The 21,947-nt window shown below is 35.8% G+C and overlaps 5 protein-coding genes and 1 pseudogene across 7 annotated transcripts; 3 read left to right on the top strand and 3 right to left on the bottom strand.

Annotated features, from left to right (window-relative positions):
• Positions 1–794: 794 nt before the first annotated feature.
• Positions 795–1,818, bottom strand: LOC104739168 (ethylene-responsive transcription factor ERF094 pseudogene; annotated as a pseudogene). Its single transcript, XR_015579906.1, has one exon. The product of XR_015579906.1 is annotated as an ethylene-responsive transcription factor ERF094 pseudogene (transcript).
• Positions 1,819–8,371: 6,553 nt separating this feature from the next.
• LOC104739166 (transcription factor EMB1444) lies at positions 8,372–13,441 on the top strand. Of its 2 annotated transcripts, none has more exons than XM_019236266.2 (11): positions 8,372–9,302; positions 9,684–9,827; positions 10,039–10,120; positions 10,199–10,240; positions 10,443–10,502; positions 10,606–10,725; positions 10,885–12,069; positions 12,179–12,280; positions 12,432–12,578; positions 12,717–12,842; positions 13,090–13,441. In XM_019236266.2, the coding sequence occupies exons 1-11, from the start codon at positions 9,208–9,210 to the stop codon at positions 13,174–13,176; spliced, it is 2,190 nt and encodes a 729-aa protein (XP_019091811.2). In that variant the 5' UTR covers positions 8,372–9,207; the 3' UTR covers positions 13,177–13,441. The 2 variants fall into 2 exon arrangements, with proteins under 2 accessions (XP_019091811.2, XP_019091812.2); XM_019236267.2 differs by having other exon boundaries at positions 8,437–9,302; positions 12,438–12,578.
• Positions 13,442–13,454: 13 nt separating this feature from the next.
• LOC109125009 (pentatricopeptide repeat-containing protein At1g06143-like) lies at positions 13,455–16,219 on the top strand. The gene is made up of 2 exons (XM_019236268.2): positions 13,455–15,357; positions 15,666–16,219. Exon 1 carries the CDS (start codon positions 13,465–13,467, stop codon positions 15,202–15,204), a length of 1,740 nt encoding a protein of 579 aa, XP_019091813.2. The 5' UTR covers positions 13,455–13,464; the 3' UTR covers positions 15,205–15,357; positions 15,666–16,219.
• Positions 16,214–18,473, bottom strand: LOC104739167 (pentatricopeptide repeat-containing protein At1g06140, mitochondrial). The gene is given in 2 exon segments (XM_010459432.3): positions 16,214–18,163; positions 18,166–18,473. Coding segments are annotated over 2 exon segments (1,674 nt in total). The 5' UTR covers positions 18,362–18,473; the 3' UTR covers positions 16,214–16,685.
• Positions 18,474–19,201: 728 nt separating this feature from the next.
• LOC104739164 (uncharacterized) lies at positions 19,202–19,649 on the top strand. Its single transcript, XM_010459429.3, has one exon. It carries the CDS (start codon positions 19,446–19,448, stop codon positions 19,647–19,649), a length of 204 nt encoding a protein of 67 aa, XP_010457731.1. The 5' UTR covers positions 19,202–19,445.
• Positions 19,650–20,668: 1,019 nt separating this feature from the next.
• Positions 20,669–21,206, bottom strand: LOC104739162 (uncharacterized). Its single transcript, XM_010459428.2, has one exon. The coding sequence runs from the start codon at positions 21,112–21,114 to the stop codon at positions 20,905–20,907; it is 210 nt and encodes a 69-aa protein (XP_010457730.2). The 5' UTR covers positions 21,115–21,206; the 3' UTR covers positions 20,669–20,904.
• Between the last annotated feature and the right edge of the window lie 741 nt (positions 21,207–21,947).

Below are 21,947 nucleotides of genomic sequence, written 5' to 3'. Positions count from 1 at the left end.
GAACAACATTTATATTGAAACAGACTTGTACGAGATATAAGACATAAACAGATAGAGTAGTAGTAAATGGTATTAATACTGATAAGGAATAAGGAGAAACATCATCAGTGACGTAATGCATAATTTAATCTCATTACACTCTTAAGCATATCAGAGAAATATGATTGGATCGTAGTTTTTACATCCAATCCTTTCGAGTGTGTCATTGTCAAGGTGGCTAATCAGCTATCAATCCAATACGTGAAGCTACGACAGCTAGAACATTTTCTTCCGACGAGAATACGTATGAACTTTTATATACAGAGAAAATAGCATCAGTTATGCTCGGTCATGTCGATGCTAAAGCCGTTAAGGTTCATAAGTCATAACATATCAAACCCTTCTCCTGTGATCATAAATGGTTCTGTATTAATTCAACTATAAATTCTGCAGGTTGATCGGTTCATAGTCCGCTGGGATGCAGACGTATCGTTAACTACCTCACAAAATCTCGATGATAAATATTTCAGCCCATCAAATAACCAAGGGAATATGGATGCAGAGCATGCACTCCTTAAAACTTTATAAAAAAAAAAATATATATATATATATATATACTAATAACTTTTCTTTCTAGCTTGACTTGACTTTGCCTTTTTTTTTTTTTTTTTTTTTTTTTTTGTGATAACTGATAAGAGTTTTTAATACTCGATCGAGGTTTCATTTGACTTTTTTTTTGTTTCCTCGGATAGTTGAGAGGATTTTGGATTTTATATTATAAAATCGTCGGATCAGTTTTCGTAGAAAATATTGAATAAAATAAATATTAAGAAAATAAGCATTACGGTAAAGAGAGATGTACATATATTACATGATACATGATTTTCCGCAAGACTTGACGTCTAATACACTTCCAACATCGCCATCACATCTCTTTCATCGGATAAAATTATAGAGAAAACTATATAAATAAATAAAAGACAGAGCTCACTCAAATTACAATAAAATTGATCAAGATCATGAACATGATCTCATTAGCTCTTCTAAGTATTCAGCACCTAAATCCTCAAGAACTACAAGTGTTGTATTACTTTCTTGTTGCGTCGTATCAACACTCTGTTTTCTACTTCTTGAAGACAAAGAAGAAGAAGAAGAAGAAGAGGAGTTGGAGGAAGAAGAAGGAGAAGATGTCAACAACGAAGAAGAAGATTTCTTCTTTCCTCTAGGCCGGTTTCTCATGGAGTGTTTTCTCTTCAAGGTTATCACCGGAGACTCTCCATCGTTAAGATTCACATTCTCCATCTTCCGGAGAGACTCTTTAACGACGTCCACGGGGAAATTGAGTACTGCAAGGCTGCCTTTCAAAGCGAAAGCCGCCTGATCATAAGCGAGAGCCGCCTCCTCCGCGGTATCAAACGTCCCGAGCCATACTCTTATCCCTTTCCTCGTTGAGTCTCTTATCTCGGCCGCATACTTCCCCCACGGCCGTTTCCTCACTCCTCTGTATGACTTCTCCTCCTCCTCCTCCTCGGCTGTTATGGTCGCTCCTTCTTCTTCTTTGATGATTGATGATCCAAATGTGAGAAAGTCATCAGAGTAGTAAGTAGGGGTACTAGATAAAAGGAAGGATTGATCAAATGATTGATGTAAGAAACTCTCTTCCCACAAGAATGATTCTTGTGAGCTCCATGAGCTTGAAGAAGAGTTCTCCGGAGAAAACTCTCCACTTAAGAAGGAAGCTTGAGATTCCATTTTCAATCTTTTTTCTTAACGGTTTTCTTATTGTGACATATTTCTTCAGTGGCAATAAGTTTGGGAAATATATATAGCGAGAGACATGAACCGAGTAGATATTTGAATTTAGGGGCTATTATTCAAAATATTAATATTTTAATATATATTTTATTTCAATTGGGTCCAATATGACAATTAGGCTGCCTCCGAATGCTCTATCACCATTTATCATAAAAATGCAAAATGGGGCCGGCAAAAAGATAATTGGTGCTGAATAATATAAAAGAACGAGAGAGAGGGCCGGGTAATACGAAATAGGATCTATCTAGATAATTGTTGTATATGAGAATGAGATACACAGAAGTGGGTGAAATGTTCCACGTGGGACAAGCCAAGTTTGAGGGTATGACGTACGGCGGCGTGTTTCCGACAAAATAGATGAGAGCAGCACAAGTAAATGACACGTTGGCCTTCATGTACAATACAAAGATACAAACAAACATGAACATCTCTCGGCCGGTCGTTACTAGAGTTGCTGTTTAAGATTATTTTTTTGAAACTCCTTAAAGTACCAAAAGAATGTAAAATCAACTTTATCATGTATTGAAGACTTCTTGCTGTTTAACTAAAATCTGCTGTATTAGAGATTTGAAGGTTTCGAAAATAATTGGTTAGAGGTTTTTTTTGTTTGTCACGTAGAATTTTTGTTTGTCAAAGTAAATTTGATTTGGTTAGAGGTTTTTTTTTTCTTCCCTGTTTTGATTGAACTTCAATCTACAAAAAGAAACTGTAAAAATAGATTGAACTGCATATTTATGAAGGTTGAATTTTTAATGAAAGAAACACTGCTACATTGTATCTTAAATGGTTAAATCGTTGATACAACATTGCATCACAAATTAACAACAATTGAAAAGGTTTTAAGATTCGAAAAATGCGGCTTAATCGTTTATATGGATGGCATTGCAGAGTAAAAATAGATGCTACCATCACAACTCTTTGAAAAAGTTTAAATTGTAAGTATGTTTTTTAACAGACAATAATGATTAGAAAATATGCGGCTAAATGGGTCAAACATGCGACTAAAAGCCAAGAACAACTAATGTTTTTTCAACGTCTTAACATGCATAGTTTTATTTATTTATATAATGCATTGTTATTATTTTGTTTTTCACACACGTTTCTAGTATCATTCACGGTGCACCATAAAACTGCTAGTACAACGTAACTTAAATAAAGCCTTGATGAATGATCTGTACATGACTGGATATGTAAGGAATAAATAATCATTGAGTTATACTGAAACTTTGATCACCATTTTTGTATATAGTACAATTATTCATTCTATGATGTAGAGCCTATAGTAATCAGAATCAAGCTAATGAGAGAACTAAAAAATGAAGAATAAAAAACAAAACAAAATGAAAAAATATTTTGGTAAAATGTTTTGTTGAATAGTATATAGTCATGTTAGCTACGGCTTAAAGATTGACTACGACATAACATAATAATATTAATCGCTTCACGAAATTGACTTGATGTTTTTTTGGCTTCATACACGATCAATAAGTTGAATTGGCTGAGGTTTTATCGCCGCCACCTCTATAATTGGAGCCTTAACTAGTTCTACAACATTTACGTATATAATCTACACAAGGCCAAAGCTTCTGTTTCACTATAATTGCTGGTAGAAAAGTATTTTCAACACTTGTTATGACTTGTCCCTTTATCTTTTGGTGTCCACACATATACGCGATCTCCATGCATTATCACCTACAAAATTAGTACTGCTTTAGTAATGTTAAAAAAATTTGTGACAAAATAAAATAGAAATACAAAATGTGTAATAAAATAGTCAAACTTAACGTGTACTACTACTAACAATCTTGCTTTTTGTTTTGTTTTTAACATTGTCATGACTAGTTCTAAATTGAAGCATTTAATATGCTATCCTCCCTAACACAAAAGTTATGGAACAAAAAAGAATCATGCCATGGCATTTAAGTTTTATTAAGACGCTTTGTGCATGTTTTTTTACGTTAGACATCTCATTTGTTTAAGAAAATATTACAAACGTTTGTCAATAAATGAGAAATTATGAAGCCTTTCAGTTGAAAAAAGAAAAGAAGATTACATTGAATTTGATTGCATGATAATTTACGAAGTAGAAACCTAGAAAGATGAGCATACCATCAGAAAGGATTGATTGGACCAAATGTGGGGTCGTCTTGGATGCAACTTGAAGGACCGATAAATTTACGGTAATAAGAAGGTTCGAATTCGAAGCCTAGACCACTCGGCGACAATTCGCTTTGGATTCTTTGGAAGTTTTTAGCCTACGCTAGAGTGTTAATTATTAACTCGTGCTTGGTCCCTCCCTCCCTCCCTGCGAGTAATAGCTATTTGTTGATCTTCATTTCATCAACCAGATTATGTGTTAATGTGTATATAGAATGAAAAAAAACAATTACGGCCGTGATTTACAAGATTAAATTGAGGAAAAAAATCAAATATCTTGGATTGAAACTGAGAAGATGGTAGCTACTACAATAATTCTAGAAAACGTGGAAACATTTGCTGAATCTAAAATTATCTGAGAACGAATCATACAATTTCATACTAACGTACAATAAAATTCAATTACTTTTCCTTTTTGTTAAACATTCGTGGGAATAAATTAAGCCATGAAATAGTTTGCAGAGTAATAAATTGTTGGACGTACGGCAAGAAGGGAGAAAAATAATAGGGATATTCTAAGTTTTACTCCAAATAAACTAGATTGATATTGACTCAAATGTCCAAGTGCATACCCCTTCGTAGTTCATACAATGTCATATCATTATCACAAACAAAATTGCTATATTCTGTTGGAGCTATGCAGCCTACATGCTCTTAACTTTTGTTTTAAAATTATTTGTACATAACAATATTTTGGATGGTCGATATATATATATATATATATATATATTTTTTGTAAAGATTTTTCATTGTTTTTGTTAGAAAAGTTTTTCTATATTGATACTACAAAAGAGAATAATAACAACATTAAGGCCAACGTATAATCACTTTCTTCGACAACCAAATAATTTTAACTGTCCTTTTTTTATATAATACACATGGGCTGGAAGCGTGGAGCAATCGAATTGACGAACAAAAAGAAAACTTTTTCTTGCCACATTGGAAACTTTTTTCGTGATCACGTAAAGAAAATCTTTCTTTTCATCCTCACATGTGACTTCGTCAACATGTATATATATTTAAACAATATAATAATTAGACCATGTAAGTAATTTCCCAAAAAAAGAATATATATATTATAATGGTTGTTAATACAACTAGGGTTTGAATTTAGTTTATTTACATGTAAACCATTTACCGTACGTAATTGGTCTCCTAGAGTTTTGGTCCATATCCGATGGGCGAGCATCAAATTTGCGGGAAGGCATATTCGAATTCAATCAATTCAGGATTAATAAGAAATTTAGGGGACTAAATATGTGATACTTATAAAAAGTAGTAAGGTTTAGAAAGATAATTATGAAAAGTTTAATAGGATCTACCAAACTAATAAAGTGATTATATCAAGATTTAGGTGGAAAAAAAAAACTAATTTAGTGGGATGATCCTATTAGTGGTGGACCATTGAAATATAACTGGCTAATATCGCGCAACTTGAAAATACAATAATAAACCTGTAGCACAAGAGAGACGGGTGCATGCACACTCTTCTCTTTTTATTTTGTAATCTTACTTTTTGTTCGAGCCTCCTCTCCTAGTCTGCTAGGGTCAAAGGTAAACCCAAATTTTTTTTTGGGGATATTAAATTCATGTGATGGTCAAAAACTTTTTTTTTCTCTTCGCGACCAAGAAAATCCAAGACATGCATGCTATTCAATAACCCTACACATCATCAATAATATAATTTCTGATTGCGAATTATTAAAACAAATCTAGTAGTTGGTATAGTATTCTATATATAATAATGGCTCAACTTGCTAAAGGGAAAGCGATTGAGGTTTTTTTCGTATAAATTTTTTTGCTTGTTTAATTTTCTTTTTTTTGGAATCTATTGATATTTTGTTGGCATCAAATGATTATTTTTTTTTACCGGATTTCTGTTAAAACATTCTATTTATGAGAAAAGGCTGATCTTTCCAAAACCAGCAACACTCTAAACTCAACTAACTAAAGAGAGCATGCATCTTTTTTTTTCTTCTGTTTGGTCAAAGAGAGCATGCATCTATGTTCCTAAATCTACACTTTCAAATTTGATTATTTTATATAACTAATGATTTGAAGAAAATTAGCTGTTGAAAAGGAAAAAGTTTTAGTTTATTTTGAGTAATCCACTTTTCCTGCTATATATAAAGAACGTATGGTATATAGTTTGAGTTTTAGAATAATGTATTTTAATTTATTTCCAGATAAAGTATGAATTAAACTGATGAAACTTGTGGACAGACTAATAAGTTTATTTTTGGACAAAATATAGAATCTTCTGAACATGGACTTCTATTTTATCCTTCATTTGAATGCAAGAAAGTGCATGCATCTTCAATTTCGACACGTGCTTATTAATATGGGCATGATTTAGTCGCCACACACGATAAAAACTGAAAGCTTGTTTCTTCTTTTTATTTGCCCCTTTCTATATGAGTGCAACGGATGCATTATTAATACATAACATAAATTATTGTATATATTATATATAGCCGCATACTGAAACATAGCTTTAACAGCCATATAGATATTATAATGTCTCCCTTCAACTGTATCCGTTGATCGTTCGTTAGACGCCAGTGACAATAATTTAGGGATGGTTCTGAAGGTGGTGCCTCCAAAATATTCCAGCTGCTTGTTATCTATCTGGTCGCACTTAAAGATAATAGTTAACTAGTATACTTATGCTTCAAAATTAAGTAACCCTAGTTACTATATCGTAGGCTGGTGGTAAATCATTTTTTGCCTTTTAACAAAAAAAAAATTAAGTAACCCAGTAATTTAGAAAATTCAACAAGGTTTTCTAGTATAAAAGCCTGTAACCTGTTTATAGATATCTTCTGAAAATTTACGTTTCATTGTTTTAATGAGATACAAGAAATTAAAGCTAACGGGTTTATCTAAACACTACCAAAAGACTTAAGATTAATAATAGTATAGTAAAACTAATTTAGTATTATGAAAAATTGAACACATATGTTTTCCATCTAAATTCAATCTGAATTCATCAATAACGAAAGAATTAGATAGTGATTTGGCAAGTTTTCTGCCAAATCACTTATATAATAAGTTAAACCATTAATCTTATCAAATAATTAATTTAATCCGTTATTGTAAAATTATAAATTGATTTGTGGGTGATCTTGGAAACAAGTCGAAAGCGCAATAAAAGCTAAGCTTCCTTCATATATATTCCAAAGTTTCCGTGGGCCTGAATAAACAAAAGGGAAAATTTAGATTGGGCATGTATTGGGCCTATTTATTTTCCAACATTAACTTTATGGACTAATCTTTAAATGAGATGAAGTAGTGGTATCGATGGGCTTCTTATTATGTAAACTTCTAACTAGTAACCAATTTAAGTTTGGATTTGATAAATTCTTTTAAATAAAAACAATAAATAATTTAGTATTTTCACTTCTTTTTTTTTCTTGTTTTCTTATGTTATTCTCATGTTAATTATAAACACTATAAAAGTTTTAATATAATGTTGACAAAAGAAGAAGTTATATAATCTATAGCTTTCTTCCATATGACGAGACCTGAATCATAAATGTACTGGGGGCTTCGTCCACAAAAACATGCAGAAAAGGAGAAATTATAATTTTCAATAGTAAAAGCAATACAACTTTCGGTTTCCTTTTTCCCCTTCTCTCTTATTTCTGACGGTATACACTACACAAAAAAGAATTAAGAAATGAGTGATATACATCATTGGTAAAGGATAAAAGAAAAAAAAGAAAAAGGAAAAATGGGATGTGCTCAAGTCCAAAATGTCAAACAAAGAAGTGTGAAACTGAAAGCGAAAGGTGAGGCTTCTTTTCTTGTTACACTTGTTAATTAATAATTTCACAATCGCACCTCCTCTATCATTCACCTACTTCTCTCTCTTTTTTTTATAACAACTTCCCCAACATTTACGACTAACGGAATACATATATAGACTTGAAGCAAAAAAAGATCTTGTTATATTTTAGGGTTACACTTTACTGACTCACAACTTTGACCATTTATTTGTCATTAGATATGTCGTCAACCAGCCGAAGAGGAGCAACAACACCATGATTAGACAAATAAGTGTGAGAGAGGGGAAACACAAATGGAATTTTTGTTTGGAGAGTATATGATTTTTATCTTTGAAATGCCAATAATCATTATTTCCATAGATTTTGGTATGGACCACAATCCCATCACACATTCTCTTTTCTTTTTTTTTCTTTTTCTTTTTTTAATGTGCTTGGAGAACGAACCATACACATAAGTACATAACAGATCAGATCAACATATATAGAATAGACGCATTATATTAAAAAAAAATCATGTAATTAAGTACTTGCAAAGCAAAATTCTGGAAAACATTGTGTAATTATATAAGTATATGATTAAGACTAAAAAAAAAAAAAAGTAGAATAAAGTTACAAGGAACAAAAATTCACTTGGTGAATGATTTTGCTGGCCATTAGAGATGATATATTACTCGAATGTTTTTCCCCACATAATATTAATCCCATGCTTGTTTTTAATTGGGACACCCCCGACTACTACCCTAGGGTTTAACATACGCAGCTAGCCCAGCGCACGATAACTCTGACATATTTCGCCGGATGCTAACATGAGCCCTGTTGCTCTGACCATCAATTTCTTCTTCTTCTTCAACGCTCCCCTTTAAAAAAAAAGGAGGTGTCTTTTTTTAGCAACTCAACTCACTGCGTTTCTCTCTCTCTCTCTCTCTCTCTCACTCAGTTCTTCTTCCTACTCAGAAAGAGTTTATCTTTCACCGGTGGATTTCTCGACGAAGATTCCAACTTTATAGAGCTTTTTTTTTTATAGATGCAGATTCAGAGCGTATCATCATCATCTTTAGATAAAGGATCAATGTCTCATGACATAAGCTAGACTCTGGTTCTGTTTCATCTTCTTCTTCTTCTTCGATCTCAATTTCTTGTTGGAGCGAGCTAGGGTTGTTTTATGTTTGGGAGAGGAATGGGCACTAGGCAATATTCACTGGGAGAAGTAGGTCCACCAATAAACCCGAGAGCTGGTTTGCGAAGAGAACAAGCTGGAAGAGGTTCATACAGAGGTAGTTAGTAGATTCGTTGCTCATCTATAGGCAGCACCAACAAAAAAAAAAAAGAGGGCTTTTATTTTTTGTTTAGACACAGATTCTCTTGTCGGATTGATAAAGAATCAGGGTTTAGGACCCTTGACGATTTTGGTTTTAAGCGTTTTAAGAGGGGTGATTTTGAGTTTTAGTGGTCACGGGTGGTGGTTTAGATGGGTTCTACCTTACAACAGATACTGAGGAGCCTCTGCTCCAACTCGGATTGGAACTATGCCGTGTTCTGGAAACTCAACCATCGCTCTCCAATGTAAGTCCTCCAAAAGTTTTTTGCTTTACTGTTTATCCGTGGAGATATGTGATGTTTCTTGGTTCTGCTTGGTTTAAGATTGGTCTGGTTGCTTTTAGAGGAGTCAATATGTTTGTAAATTTGGTTGAATGTAGAGGAACTTTCGGAACCTTATAGTTACGGTAGCTTTCATTGTTTAGTTAGTTTACTTATCTGCGTACTCTCATGGAATTGTAAAGGCATACATGCACTAGACGGGGGGCTTTTTAAATATGTGCTTTTGCAAAATCAGTCTCTATCACAGTTATGGAGAACTTAGTACATCTGAGGATGAACATATAACTTTTATTTCTAGAAGACAAGTAGAAGTTTCTCACTTATGGACTATTAAAATATTTGCAGGGTGCTTACTTTGGACGATGTGTACTATGTTAATCATGAGCGCTGTTTGATGCCGGGGAACCTGCATGCAGGCCCCTACGCACATGACCCCCTTGGGTTAGCTGTAGCTAAGATGTCATATCATGTACACTCTCTTGGTGAAGGGTAAGGAAAATTTGCTTGCTGATGAACTGTGCTTGTTAATACTCTTGTTATCTTCATTTACTTTGAGATCTGTTGTTGATGTTGTACCACAGTCTGACATTAATGTAGTTACTTACTCTTTTAACAGGAACATCACATGTTAATTCGTTTTGATGATTGAGTTTTACTTAATGATGCTAACATCTTCATTCGTATCTCTCCATTGTTATAGGATTGTAGGACAAGTGGCAATCTCTGGACAACATCAATGGATCTTCTCTGAATATTTGGACGACACTCACTCGACACTTCAGGTTGGGAAATATGTACTTTGTGTTTGAGAATCTATTTTTGTGGCAACTTCTTGTCTAAAAGTAATGTTTTTTCTTTAGGTTCACAACGGTTGGGAGAGTCAAATTTCTGCTGGAATCAAGGTACTTATCAATTGCATATTGTTATCTATATCCTAAGATATTCTTGTTGTTGAATTTTTGTTGGTATTTCTAATTAGATTAGAGATTTCTAATTAGATTAATTATTTCTACGTTCATCTATTTGTTTTTGATCCGTTTGACAAGAAATTTTGTTTTCCTAAAAGTTTGCATTTCAAGTTTTTTTTTAATTCATTCTCTGCAGACTATTCTTATAGTAGCTGTTGGTTCTTGTGGAGTTGTGCAGCTTGGCTCTTTGTGTAATGTAAGTTAGATGTTTTAACCGTATACTGTGTTCAGAGTAGCTTATACAATAATAGTAGGCAGAAAGAAAGCTTTCCCACTGAAAAATACATACATTTGAACAGGTTGATGAAGACCCGGCTTTGGTGACTCATATCAGGCGTTTGTTTTTGGCTCTCAAGGATCCACTGGCAAACCATGCGTCAAATTTAATGCGATGTGACAATGATATTCCTTCGGATCTGGTAATGATCTCTCTCATGCAAATATAATTTCATGTTTGTCTGTAGTTCTAGTTATGTTCGTACAAAAATGGAAGAGAGGTTCTTTGGTTTTGTTTATCGCCTCTGACCCCAATTGTATTGCTGAGTATAACCATGATGCGTTGTATAATTTTGCTGCAGCCAAAAATATCTTCCAAATGCTTACATGAGGCATTCCCTGATTTCTCAGGAGAATTTGACAAAGCTATGGATGTGGAAGGGTTAAATATTGTATCTCAAAACACAAGTAATCGAAGTGACGACCTCCCATACAATTTCACTCCATCATATTTTCAGATGGGGAGGACTGCTCAAGTAATTGGTGGGGTTGAAGCAGTCCAACCTTCCATGTTTGGAAGAAATGATTGTGTTACTAGTGGTTTTTTAGTTGACGCGGTTGATACTAAACACGTGAATCAAGTGGGTATACATGATATGGGTAAGGTAAATTATGATGAGGAAACTGGTGGATACCGATACTCAAGAGAATCAGGTCCTAATTTCCAACAGTACTCGAAGAATCATGTGCGTAATAGTGCAGGCTCATCTTCTTTTGCAATGGAGACTGATAGGCTAAAAGCAGGTCCATCATATCCACAACACGATTCAGTTACATATTCTTCTCATCAAAATGAGGTTTTCCAACCATCTGAGTGCCAAGGAAGTACATATGTAAAAGACACAGAATATAGGCAGGAGAAGACAATTGAGTCAAGTCAGTTGGATGCTTTAACTGCATCTTTGTCTTCTTTTTCTGGCAGTGAGCTGTTGGAGGCATTAGGGCCTGCTTTCAGTAAAACGAGCACTGGTTATGAGGAGCTAGCAAAGTTTGAATCTGCTGAAGCTATAAGACGAACAAATGATTTGAGCCATAGTCACCTGACATTCGACTCCAGCCCTGAGAATCTTCTAGATGCTGTGGTTACTAATATGAGTTATGGTGATGGTAATGTAAGTCGTGAAATATCATCAAGCAGGTCGATGCAGTCATTGCTTACAACTGCTGAAATGGCAGAGGCAGTACCTTTTGGTCATAAAAAGCATAGTATTGTTAGCCCAGTTGATAGTGTGACTAGCCAGCCGTCTCTAGCAGAGGGGCATATCCAACAGAATCCATCAAATATCTGTGGGGCATTTTCTTCCATTGGGTTTTCATCGACATGTCTCAGTTCCTCCAGCGACCAGTTTCCTACTTCCCTGGAAACTCCCAAGAAGAACAAAAAGAGAGCTAAACCTGGTGAAAGTTCTCGGCCTCGTCCAAGGGACAGGCAACTTATTCAGGATCGTATCAAAGAACTAAGGGAGCTTGTGCCTAATGGATCTAAGGTGATTTTTTTCTATTCAAAGCAATGTGATTGACGGCACTCATGCAGTTGGTGTCATAAATTGTATATTTTGTTCTGCTATTTCCTAACAATGTTGTTATATTTTACAGTGCAGTATTGATTCTTTGCTAGAGTACACGATCAAGCACATGCTCTTTCTGCAGAATGTCTCTAAGCATGCTGACAAGCTCAGTAAAAGTGCAAGTTCAAAGGTAAGAAAACTCAGGTGTCTTGACAATTTCTCGTCTTCCCAAGAAAAGTTGCTTTATATTCTCCATGGTTTGTGAAGGGACATATCCGGTTATTCATGATTAATTATCGAATTTGGTTGTGAAGTTTTCTGAAAAGTTTATAAATTTGAAGTTGCAGAAGCAATACAAGGATACCAGCACCCTAGGATCATCTAGCACTGAACAAGGTTCGAGCTGGGCAGTAGAGATTGGGGGCCATCTTCAAGTGTGCTCAATCATGGTGGAGAATCTGGACAAAGAAGGAGTAATGCTTATCGAGGTGTGCCTTTTTTTGTCATGACCTTTTTCATGTTTTTGAAGCACTTCGGCAGAACCACAGGCAAACTCTGCATTTATGATCCTGAATTTTGCGTGTGTATGCAATTCATTGCTTGAGTGTGTTTTGGATGTTGAATAGATGTTATGCGAAGAATGTAGCCACTTTCTGGAGATAGCAAACCTGATAAGGAGCTTGGAACTAATCATCCTCAGAGGCATCACAGAGAAACAAGGCGAGAAAACATGGATATGTTTTGTAGTGGAGGTACGTATTTGGGAATAGGTTAGAACTGTTCTCTACTATAATAAGGTCACACACCTCATGAATTAGAGGCCAACACTTGGAGAATCTGAATACTCATCCATTGGATTATTTTGAACACGGAACCAAACAACTTTATTTTTGTTTGAAATCCCGATAGAAAACAAACAAAATATGCTCTTGAAGTTTTTCTTGATCACGGTATTGCTACATCACATCTAATAACTGGATACTCTTAATGAATTGGCAGGGCCAAAACAACAAAGTAATGCATAGGATGGACATCTTGTGGTCTCTTGTGCAGATATTTCAACCCAAGGCCACAATTAACAGGTAGCAACAGCGAACTCGTTGCAATCATACGGACTCGGCTTCATGTATCAACAACTATAAGGGTTGACTAGCATAATGAAACAGAGACAAGAAAAAAAGCTTGTGAATGTATAGTGCAGTGTGTGTGTGTCACTTTTTTTGGGCTTGTTCTAGTATTGCAGTATTTGACTGCACAATTTGTATCTTGTGAGATAAAACTGCAACCCTCTGTTTCTCTGAGAGAGTTTGTTTGTGATACCTTTTAAATAAGATTTCAAAGTTTGCATCTTTATCGTCAATCTCAAATTCTTACATGAACGCTTCGGCTAATGTGCGTAGTCTTCGGGCTCACTCTCACCATCTTCTTCTCCTCCGAGGTTGCTCAACTTCCCTCTTCCAAAATCTTCCAATTTTACAACTAATCAAGCAATGCTCGACCCCCAAGCTTCTGGAGTCTGCTTTAGCCGCCATGATCAAGATGAGCCAAAACGAAGACTGTCACTTAATGAACCAATTCATCACCGCTTGCACTTCCTTTAACCGTCTTGATCTTGCAGTTTCCTCCATGACCCAGATGCAGGCACCTAATGTTTTCGTCTACAACGCGTTGATTAAAGGCTTCGTTACTTGTTCCCACCCGATTCGATCTCTGGAATTCTATGTTCGTATGCTCAGAGACTCTGTTTCTCCATCTAGCTACACTTACTCTTCACTGGTAAAGGCTTCTGCTTTCGCTTCTGGGTTTGGGGAATCACTTCAGGCGCACATCTGGAAATTTGGGTTTGGGTTCCATGTTCAAATTCAGACGACTCTTATCGGTTTTTATTCAGCCTCTGGAAGAATCAGGGAAGCCAGGAAAGTGTTTGATAAAATGCCTGAAAGAGATGATATTACTTGGACTACGATGGTTTCAGCTTATCGCCAGGTCTTGGATATGGAATCTGCGAGTTCTTTAGCTAACCTAATGCCGACGAAGAATGTGGCTACGTGGAACTGTTTGATTGATGGATATACGAAATTAGGCAATCTGGTGCTAGCAGAGTCATTGTTTAATCAGATGCCTGTGAAGGATATAATCTCATGGACCACTATGATCAACGGTTTCTCGCACAACAAGAGATATGGTGAAGCAGTTGCAGTGTTCTACAGAATGACGGAGGAAGGGATTATTCCTGATGAGGTCACTATGTCAACTGTTATTTCAGCTTGTGCCCATCTGGGTGTGCTAGAAATAGGTAAGGAGGTTCATATGTACACGGCGCAGAAAAGGTTTGTTCTTGATGTTTACATTGGTTCTGCGCTAGTGGATATGTATTCTAAATGCGGTAGCCTAGAGCGGGCACTTGTGATATTCTTCAATTTGCCAAAAAAGAATCTCTTTTGTTGGAACTCGATCATTGAAGGGCTGGCGGCTCATGGTTGTGCACCAGAAGCACTGAAAATGTTTGCCAAGATGAAGTCGGAGTCAGTCAAACCTAACAGTGTCACTTTCGTGAGTGTTCTAACTGCGTGTACTCACGCAGGTCTTGTAGAGGAAGGTCGGAGAATATATCATAGCATGATTGATGACTATTCCATTGTCTCTAATGTTGAACATTATGGATGTATGGTTCATCTGTTCAGCAAAGCTGGGTTGATCTATGAGGCTCTTGAATTGATTGGAGATATGGAGTTTAAACCAAATGCGGTTATCTGGGGGGCCTTGCTTGATGGGTGCAGGATTCACAAGAATCTAGAGATAGCTGAGATTGCGTTTAACAAACTGATGGTTTTGGAGCCAACGAATAGTGGGTATTATTTCCTTTTAGTTAGCATGTATGCAGAAGAAAACAGGTGGAGAGATGTTGCAGAGGTTAGAGGAAGGATGAAAGAGTTGGGTATAGAAAAGATATGTCCTGGAACAAGTTCGATCCGGATAGATAAACGAGATCATATGTTTGCTGCAGCTGATAAGTCTCACTCAGCTTCAGATGAAGTTTTCTTGTTGCTTGATGAGATATATGAGCAGATGGGATTAGCTGGATATGTTCAGGAAACTGAGAATGTATATTAAAGTGACTAAAAGCTAAACAAATCGTTGGACCATATAACCAGATAGAAACAATCACTTGGAGCCGCAGAGGCATTTCTTTGCTCATAGTGAGATTTGGCAATCATACCTGTGACCGATCGTGGACTGGAGTATTAAGCCTTCGTATTCTCTCAGGTATGTGCAAACCAAAACTTTCTCAGATAACTGAAAGCTTTCTTTACATGAAAATAGGAAAGAGATAGATCAAACTGCATACTCGCAATAGTAGAATGTGTATCCTAGATTTCAATAAAAGTAAGGTTTAAAAGGCTGTGAGATCTTTGCCAGAAACAAATTGTGAATACCTTATTTATATATTGGCAATGCAAGAATAATCCAGTACAAAATATGTTGAAGCTAGAAAATGTAGAGAATGTCTACAATATCTCATGAGCAGACAGAGATCCAAAGTCACCTTTTCAAAACTACTGCCGTCTTTGCAGGTTCTCTAATGAAGCAGACTGCCACCATGAGGTTTTCAGGTTACGTCTTGGAGGTGGAATGCCAGTGAGATTCTTGGATCATGATGCTCTACCTCCAACGCCGAAACAGGGCCACTGCTAAAGAGCGGATTTTGTGGTCCTTGAGCTCACTACAATTTGGTTTGTTTCCTCAAGTTTCTTCGTCACAGTGAAATTCATGAATATAGGAAACAGATTGGTCGCAGAGCCTTGACGATCTCTGTTTGCAACGGTCTCCAATGCTGGAGAAGAACTGTGGCACTAGAACAGATCGTTCGGTTCTTATGCTTGGTAAGGTGCTCAAGCTGCTTCTTGATGTTGTTTACTTTACAAAGAAAGTCATGAGTTTCGTACTGTCCACCTGCCTTCTATATCGTATCAAACAACTTTACAAACTCAGTTTCTTGGTTTTTGAGCTTGTGAGCAAACCGCGTGTTCCTTCCTACCTTTTTCTCTGTTTCTGGTGTCCCACTGACCACTGTAGTCCGTTTATGATTCCTAAACTAGAGCAAGAAACGAAGTAGCCATTATTTTTATTTTTTTCGTGCATATACCAAAGCTCGAGCAAGAAATAAGAAAGATCGTCAAAATACATAATTTGGAAGTATCGATTCTCCCAACATACCAAATAATAAACCACATTCCTGATCGCTAGCTTAATCACATGTTTTTTGGATGCGTAAAAAAACAGCTAGGAATTAACTTTGGATAAGCGAAGATCCTTGTGAGTGATAGAGAGAACCTCTTCAATTGTGCTAAGAATATCACATATCTTATGACAGCAACTTAGACTCGGAGCAACCACCTCGTACAATGTCAATCTCTCCTCAACAGTCTTTATCTTAATCTTCATGGGTTTTCTTTTACGGTTGACTGCATGAAGCTTGAATTGGGAAAGTTTCCCAACTCCCACAGTAATTCCCAACATATGTCTGCCCTGGTGCTTCATACTTCACAGGTTCTTCATCAAAACCATGCTGCAGTAATCAATAGCTAAATTTTCTAGCCGACTTCAGTTGCAGATAGTCCCATGGGTTTTCTATATCCTTTCATGCCCATTTTCCTTCTCACACAATCCACCATCTCCCACATACCAGCATCAGCATATATGTTAGAAAGCAAGACGTAGACACTTGATTTATCGGGTTCCACAGTTAAAAGCTTTTCTGCGATTTCTTCTGCTAAGTCGACTTCTTTATGGATTCTACAAGCACTCAGAAGAGCTCCCCAAGCACTGGCCATTGGTTTCACAGGCATATTCTCAATAAATGACTTAGCTTCCCCAATTTCACCAGCTCGACCTAGCAAATCTACCATGCACGCATAATGTTCTTCCTCTGGCGCAATTCCATAGTCTCTTGTCATCGACTCAAACTGCTTCCATCCTTCTTTGACATTTCCCGAATGGCTACAGGCTGACAAAAGTGAAACAAATGTCACAGAATTGGGAACTAGGTTTTGTGACTTCATTTTATCAAAACAATCCAGAGCTTCCTCGAACAGACCATTTATCCCAAAAGCATTGATCATCGAGCTCCACGATATCACATTTTTCTCTGACATCACATCAAAAACCTTCTGAGCCATTTGAATATTCCCGCATCTAGCATACATATCAACGAAAGATGTAACATTCACAGCATCCATTTCAATCTCATTCCTTATCATGTAGCCATGAACACTCTTCCCCTGCTTTGGAGATCCCAAGCTCGAGCAAGAAACAAGAAGTGCCGCCAAAGTACATTGGTTTGGAAGTATCAATTCTCTAAGCATCTTCCTAAACAGATCAAATGCTTCAACAGCTCTCTCACACTTTGCAAACCCAGATATCAGCGTAGTCCACATCACCACATTCCTATCAACACTCCTTTCAAATAGATTACGAGCATCATCCAACAGTCTACATTTCACATACATATCTACAGTGGAGGCTTGTAAATAATCACTCTCATCTAGAAAGTTCCTTCTAATGGATAATCCATGCACTGATTTGCCTTCTTTACCAGCAAAAACATTCCCACAAGCTTTTACCAAACATATCAATGCAAGCGCATGGAGCGTTATACCTTTGTCTCTCATGAGATAAAACAAACGAAACACTTCTGAGTCTTTAGAGTATTTCAAATATCCTTTCATCAGAACTCCCCAAAGAACTGAGTTTCTCACAGTAATTTCGTCGAACACCTTGTGCGCACTTTCCATATTACCGAATTGAGCATACATCTCAACCAAGGACGGAGCAACGTAATCATCCTTATCCAACCCGTTCTTCATCGCCAAGCCATGAATCAACATCCCATTTTCTAAAACCCCTAAACCAACACAAGCTTTGATCGCGAACACCAAATTGAAACTATCAACGCCATCACAATGCCTCCGCATGCGATTGTAAAGAAGCAAGACGTCACTATAACAACAACTCTTGGATTTGGAGTAACCAGAGAGGATCGTGTTCCAGGAATACCGATTCCTTTCCGACAAGGGATTCGATTGAAAGCAGCGGTGGCGAAATCGAGACGATTCGATTGGATATAAGCGTTAGTGACACTGGATCCCAGAACAACGTCATATTCGAAACCATGGATTATGACCTTGGCGTGAACCTGCTGGGTATGTTGTAGCGTTTTGGTTTGGGTCAGGATTGATAAAAGAGCTCTGCTTCTGTTCACCGGTAACATCGACGGCAATTTAGCTCCGCCGCGAGAAAAAGTCACATATGTTACCCGCGCCACATAAAAGTCAACGCCCTTAAATGAAAGCAAACTGCTGAAAAAAAAAAACAGAAACACAAATAAAAATTTGAAAGAGTTCGTAAATTTGGCTTTACATGGTAAAAAAACCACGTGTATATTTGTACTTAAAGTGAAACATTGAATACAATACAGCAGTTTTATACTGTACTACTTTATACGTAATTAATTTATAGGGTGATTCATACACATACATGCTCAAGTGCCAACCATATTAGTATATGTTTTCATTTATTATTTTTGGTCGAGACTTTTAAGAGTTAAGACTGAATCAAACTTGCCAATTGATTTTTTTTTGTTCTTCTTATTAAAATTATGGGATTCCCCTTTTTGAGAATTTGACAGTTTCCAAGTTCTTTTCTTAGTGGTTCCGGTTTTTTTTAAATGTTATCATGTCATCCTGACCTCTCATACTCGAATATAAATCGTCGTCATGAGTATTGAAGTATTCAAGTTTTTCTACCTAGCTAGCAAGCATTTGAATAAGTTATTTAAGCAGATCGAATCGACCACAGTTCTTCTATTAACCAGTTACTATCTTGACTCACCGAAAATTGCAATTAAATAATTTTACAAAAGTATACTTTTGCTCTAATAAAACTGGACCGGACTCTATTTTACTAACGTAAATAAGTATAGCAATTTGGTTTATCAGTTTTTTTTCCTGGGTTAATTACTTGTAGAGTTGTAGTGTATATACATTGCGGTCCAAGGCAAGAACCGTGTCTTTATTTGTTTGATCAATTCTTATAGGCAGCATGGATTCAAATGTTGAAAACCAAGTCTTTCCTAGTAAAAGTCAAGCCACAAGAATATCTAAGTAAGACCGAAATCACAGATAAGATACCAAGCTAACGAATCACCATAATCAGAAACTCTATATATATATATGTCATTATCAAACTAAATGTGATACAAAGCAAACAACGAGTAAAAATACATACAAAAACTTTTACGTGCCAAACCAAAAAAAGATATATTTTCACTTTGAATACTCAAACAAGAGACAAAAATGATGATGAAGAAACAATTGATACTTGGAGTAATCTTGCTCGGGCTCTTAATGATTTTCTTGAACACCACACAAGTCGAAGCCGCTAGACCCGACGGTGAGATTCGATTCGTGTTTCAGTTGCTACAACGGGGTCAGGTTCCAGGGTCAGGTCCAAACGGTTGCACAAACATCCCAGGAGGTTCGGGCAGGTGCCGCCCGTGAGCCGTCACGTCATGAGTCTGGGTTTACATTTTTTTGTTTTTTTAAAGGTTATTATATATCATAGACACAAACTAGTTTGTGTATTGGTTCTATTTTGACGCACTTTTAACAGATACGAAAGCAAATGTATGTATTCATTAACTTGGTAAAATCTGCCAAAACTAGTTGATGAGATTAGCTATTCTTTAATTTGTATTATGAACTCTAAATATGTAACTTTAAAAATAAAATAAAATGTGTACCTTTTTGGTTAAGAAGTACTTATTATTCTTTAGTTTAAGAAATTTTTCTTATTATTTATTACTGTAATACTGTCAAGATTTAAAACTACAAAATAAGGTAGTAGTATAGTTGTAGACCCAATCGACGACCCTCTTTTGGAGGACTTTTTTCTTCATATGATTCGAGTTTTGTTTGGGATATGATGATTATACGCTTGTCTATATGGTATAGTCTGCCGCCTTTCTTGGACCTGAAATACTAGGGAAGGGACAAGACCCTAAACCTCCGAGCAAACAAGCAAACGGAAGAATATAATGGTACATATCGCATGCACTGAACGATAATTTTAAACAAATTGTTTTACTTAAAACTGTAGAATTTATATTTTTATGTACGAGCAGAACCGTTAGTTCAATTATGCACTTGATGTACTTTTAAAACGATATATTTTTGTGTGTGGTATATTTAATTTTTTACTAAAGCTAGCATGTTGCTGTGGTAATCTTAGAAAAGCACTAATTAAAACTTATAGTACACATATCAGTTTTTTTCTTTCATTTGTAGCTTCTGTCTGAAAAAATTTGGTAACCTTCTAATCATTACGAACAATATATATATATATATATATATATATATTACTATTACTAAAAAAAAAGAACATATGTGTATTTACGTAACAAATACTATGGAGCAACCAAATTCATTCATTAAATTCAATTTAATTACACACCATCTAAAGCTAGAGATTATGTAGTTCACACAAACAGTTTCGAATTAAACCAAATTAAGTATGGTAATTGGCGAAAAAACATATTCTTGGGCAATGCATGCACACCCTTTTTTGTGTTTTGCAATTTACATAATTACATAATTACATAATTTACATTATGGTGAAAAAACCATTAAAAACTCGTATGATTTTCGGCTCGAAATTTCTAGCCAAGAAAAATTTACATATAACTCAATTAAAAAGAATCAAAGAATCCCTGGTTGTATTTTCAAGAAGAAGAGAATCAAGTGACCGGTACTCAATTCAACCATGGCACCTACGTGTACCACGGGGAATGTTGGTGCAACCATTTCGACCTGACCCGCTTACTGGACCCCTTTGCAGCGCTTGGAACACAAACCGGATCTCATCTACAGCTGTTGGGAACGGCCTCATGGCTTCAACTTGATTGACGTCCAAGAAAACAACGAAAAAGGTAACTAACATAACAACGATCATTAGTTGTTTCTTCATCTCCTTTCGTACTCTTAATTTTTCCGGAAAGGAAGACTTATTTTTGTGTGTGTGTGTGGACGTAAAGCTGTTGTAGGGCAGTAGGGCTTTTTTTTTTTTTTTTTTTTCTTATGTTGCATGGGGTTTCATTTTAATTCGATAATGGCACATATATATAGAGTTATTGGTCAACACCTCATGGCTTGACTTTGGGATTTTCCTCACTAACTCAAATATAAATATATATTTTAGGTGGTCATTGCAGTTTGACTTTGACTTTAGTTCAAAATAAATGATTTTCAATATTTGATAAACATGAGACGTAGGATTTGATCAAACGAGTTACTCTAACACGGTTTTCAGTTTGCATTAGACAAAGGCCTCTTTGCTCGGAAACGAATGGCACGTGTCCCCATAATTCATCTAATTCGAATATACACAAAGCAAAACGAAATTGTAAAACCCGGTCTAAATGCTGGTCCGATCTTATGGAATTTTCTCAGTTAGATTTTTTGATATTTGTAGTTAGCTTCGTGATGAGTCAACATAAATCCGTCAGTCATCCATTACAATGTTGCAGTGGATGATAAGTACTTTAAAATGTTGTATATATCCGTGTCATTGTACAATAAATCAATAATGAGCCACAAACGACTAATCTCTCGCCGCTTTTAGTTAAAAATTTTATTATATTTTTTTGTAAAATTAAACACAATTGGAAATTTATAACAAATCTACTCGATCGGTATATGAAAAGAGATTCCCTTGTTTAATATAAACATTGAAACATTACTTAGCTTACAGGTTTTTTCCATTAAAAAATTGTTTATCTTCTCAGTTATAGCTAGTAATAT

Source organism: Camelina sativa, chromosome 14 (genome assembly GCF_030686135.1).
Source record: "Camelina sativa cultivar CO46 ecotype springtype chromosome 14, ASM3068613v1".
In the NCBI taxonomy this organism is placed as follows: domain Eukaryota; kingdom Viridiplantae; phylum Streptophyta; class Magnoliopsida; order Brassicales; family Brassicaceae; genus Camelina; species Camelina sativa.
Note: the sequence above shows the minus strand (reverse complement) of the source record. Positions and strands in the feature narration are given on the sequence as shown.

What these genes read in the sequence shown, in the direction of transcription:
- LOC104739166 (XM_019236266.2), top strand. Translation starts at nt 9,208, where the DNA reads ATGGGTTCTACCTTACAACAGATACTGAGGAGCCTCTGCTCCAACTCG. An exon ending in AGCTTGGCTCTTTGTGTAAT is followed by an intron (nt 10,503 to 10,605) that starts GTAAGTTAGATG and finishes ACATTTGAACAG; the next exon opens with GTTGATGAAGACCCGGCTTT. An exon ending in GGATATGTTTTGTAGTGGAG is followed by an intron (nt 12,843 to 13,089) that starts GTACGTATTTGG and finishes ATGAATTGGCAG; the next exon opens with GGCCAAAACAACAAAGTAAT.
- LOC109125009 (XM_019236268.2), top strand. Translation starts at nt 13,465, where the DNA reads ATGAACGCTTCGGCTAATGTGCGTAGTCTTCGGGCTCACTCTCACCAT.
- LOC104739164 (XM_010459429.3), top strand. Translation starts at nt 19,446, where the DNA reads ATGATGATGAAGAAACAATTGATACTTGGAGTAATCTTGCTCGGGCTC.
- LOC104739162 (XM_010459428.2), bottom strand. Translation starts at nt 21,114, where the DNA reads ATGAAGAAACAACTAATGATCGTTGTTATGTTAGTTACCTTTTTCGTT.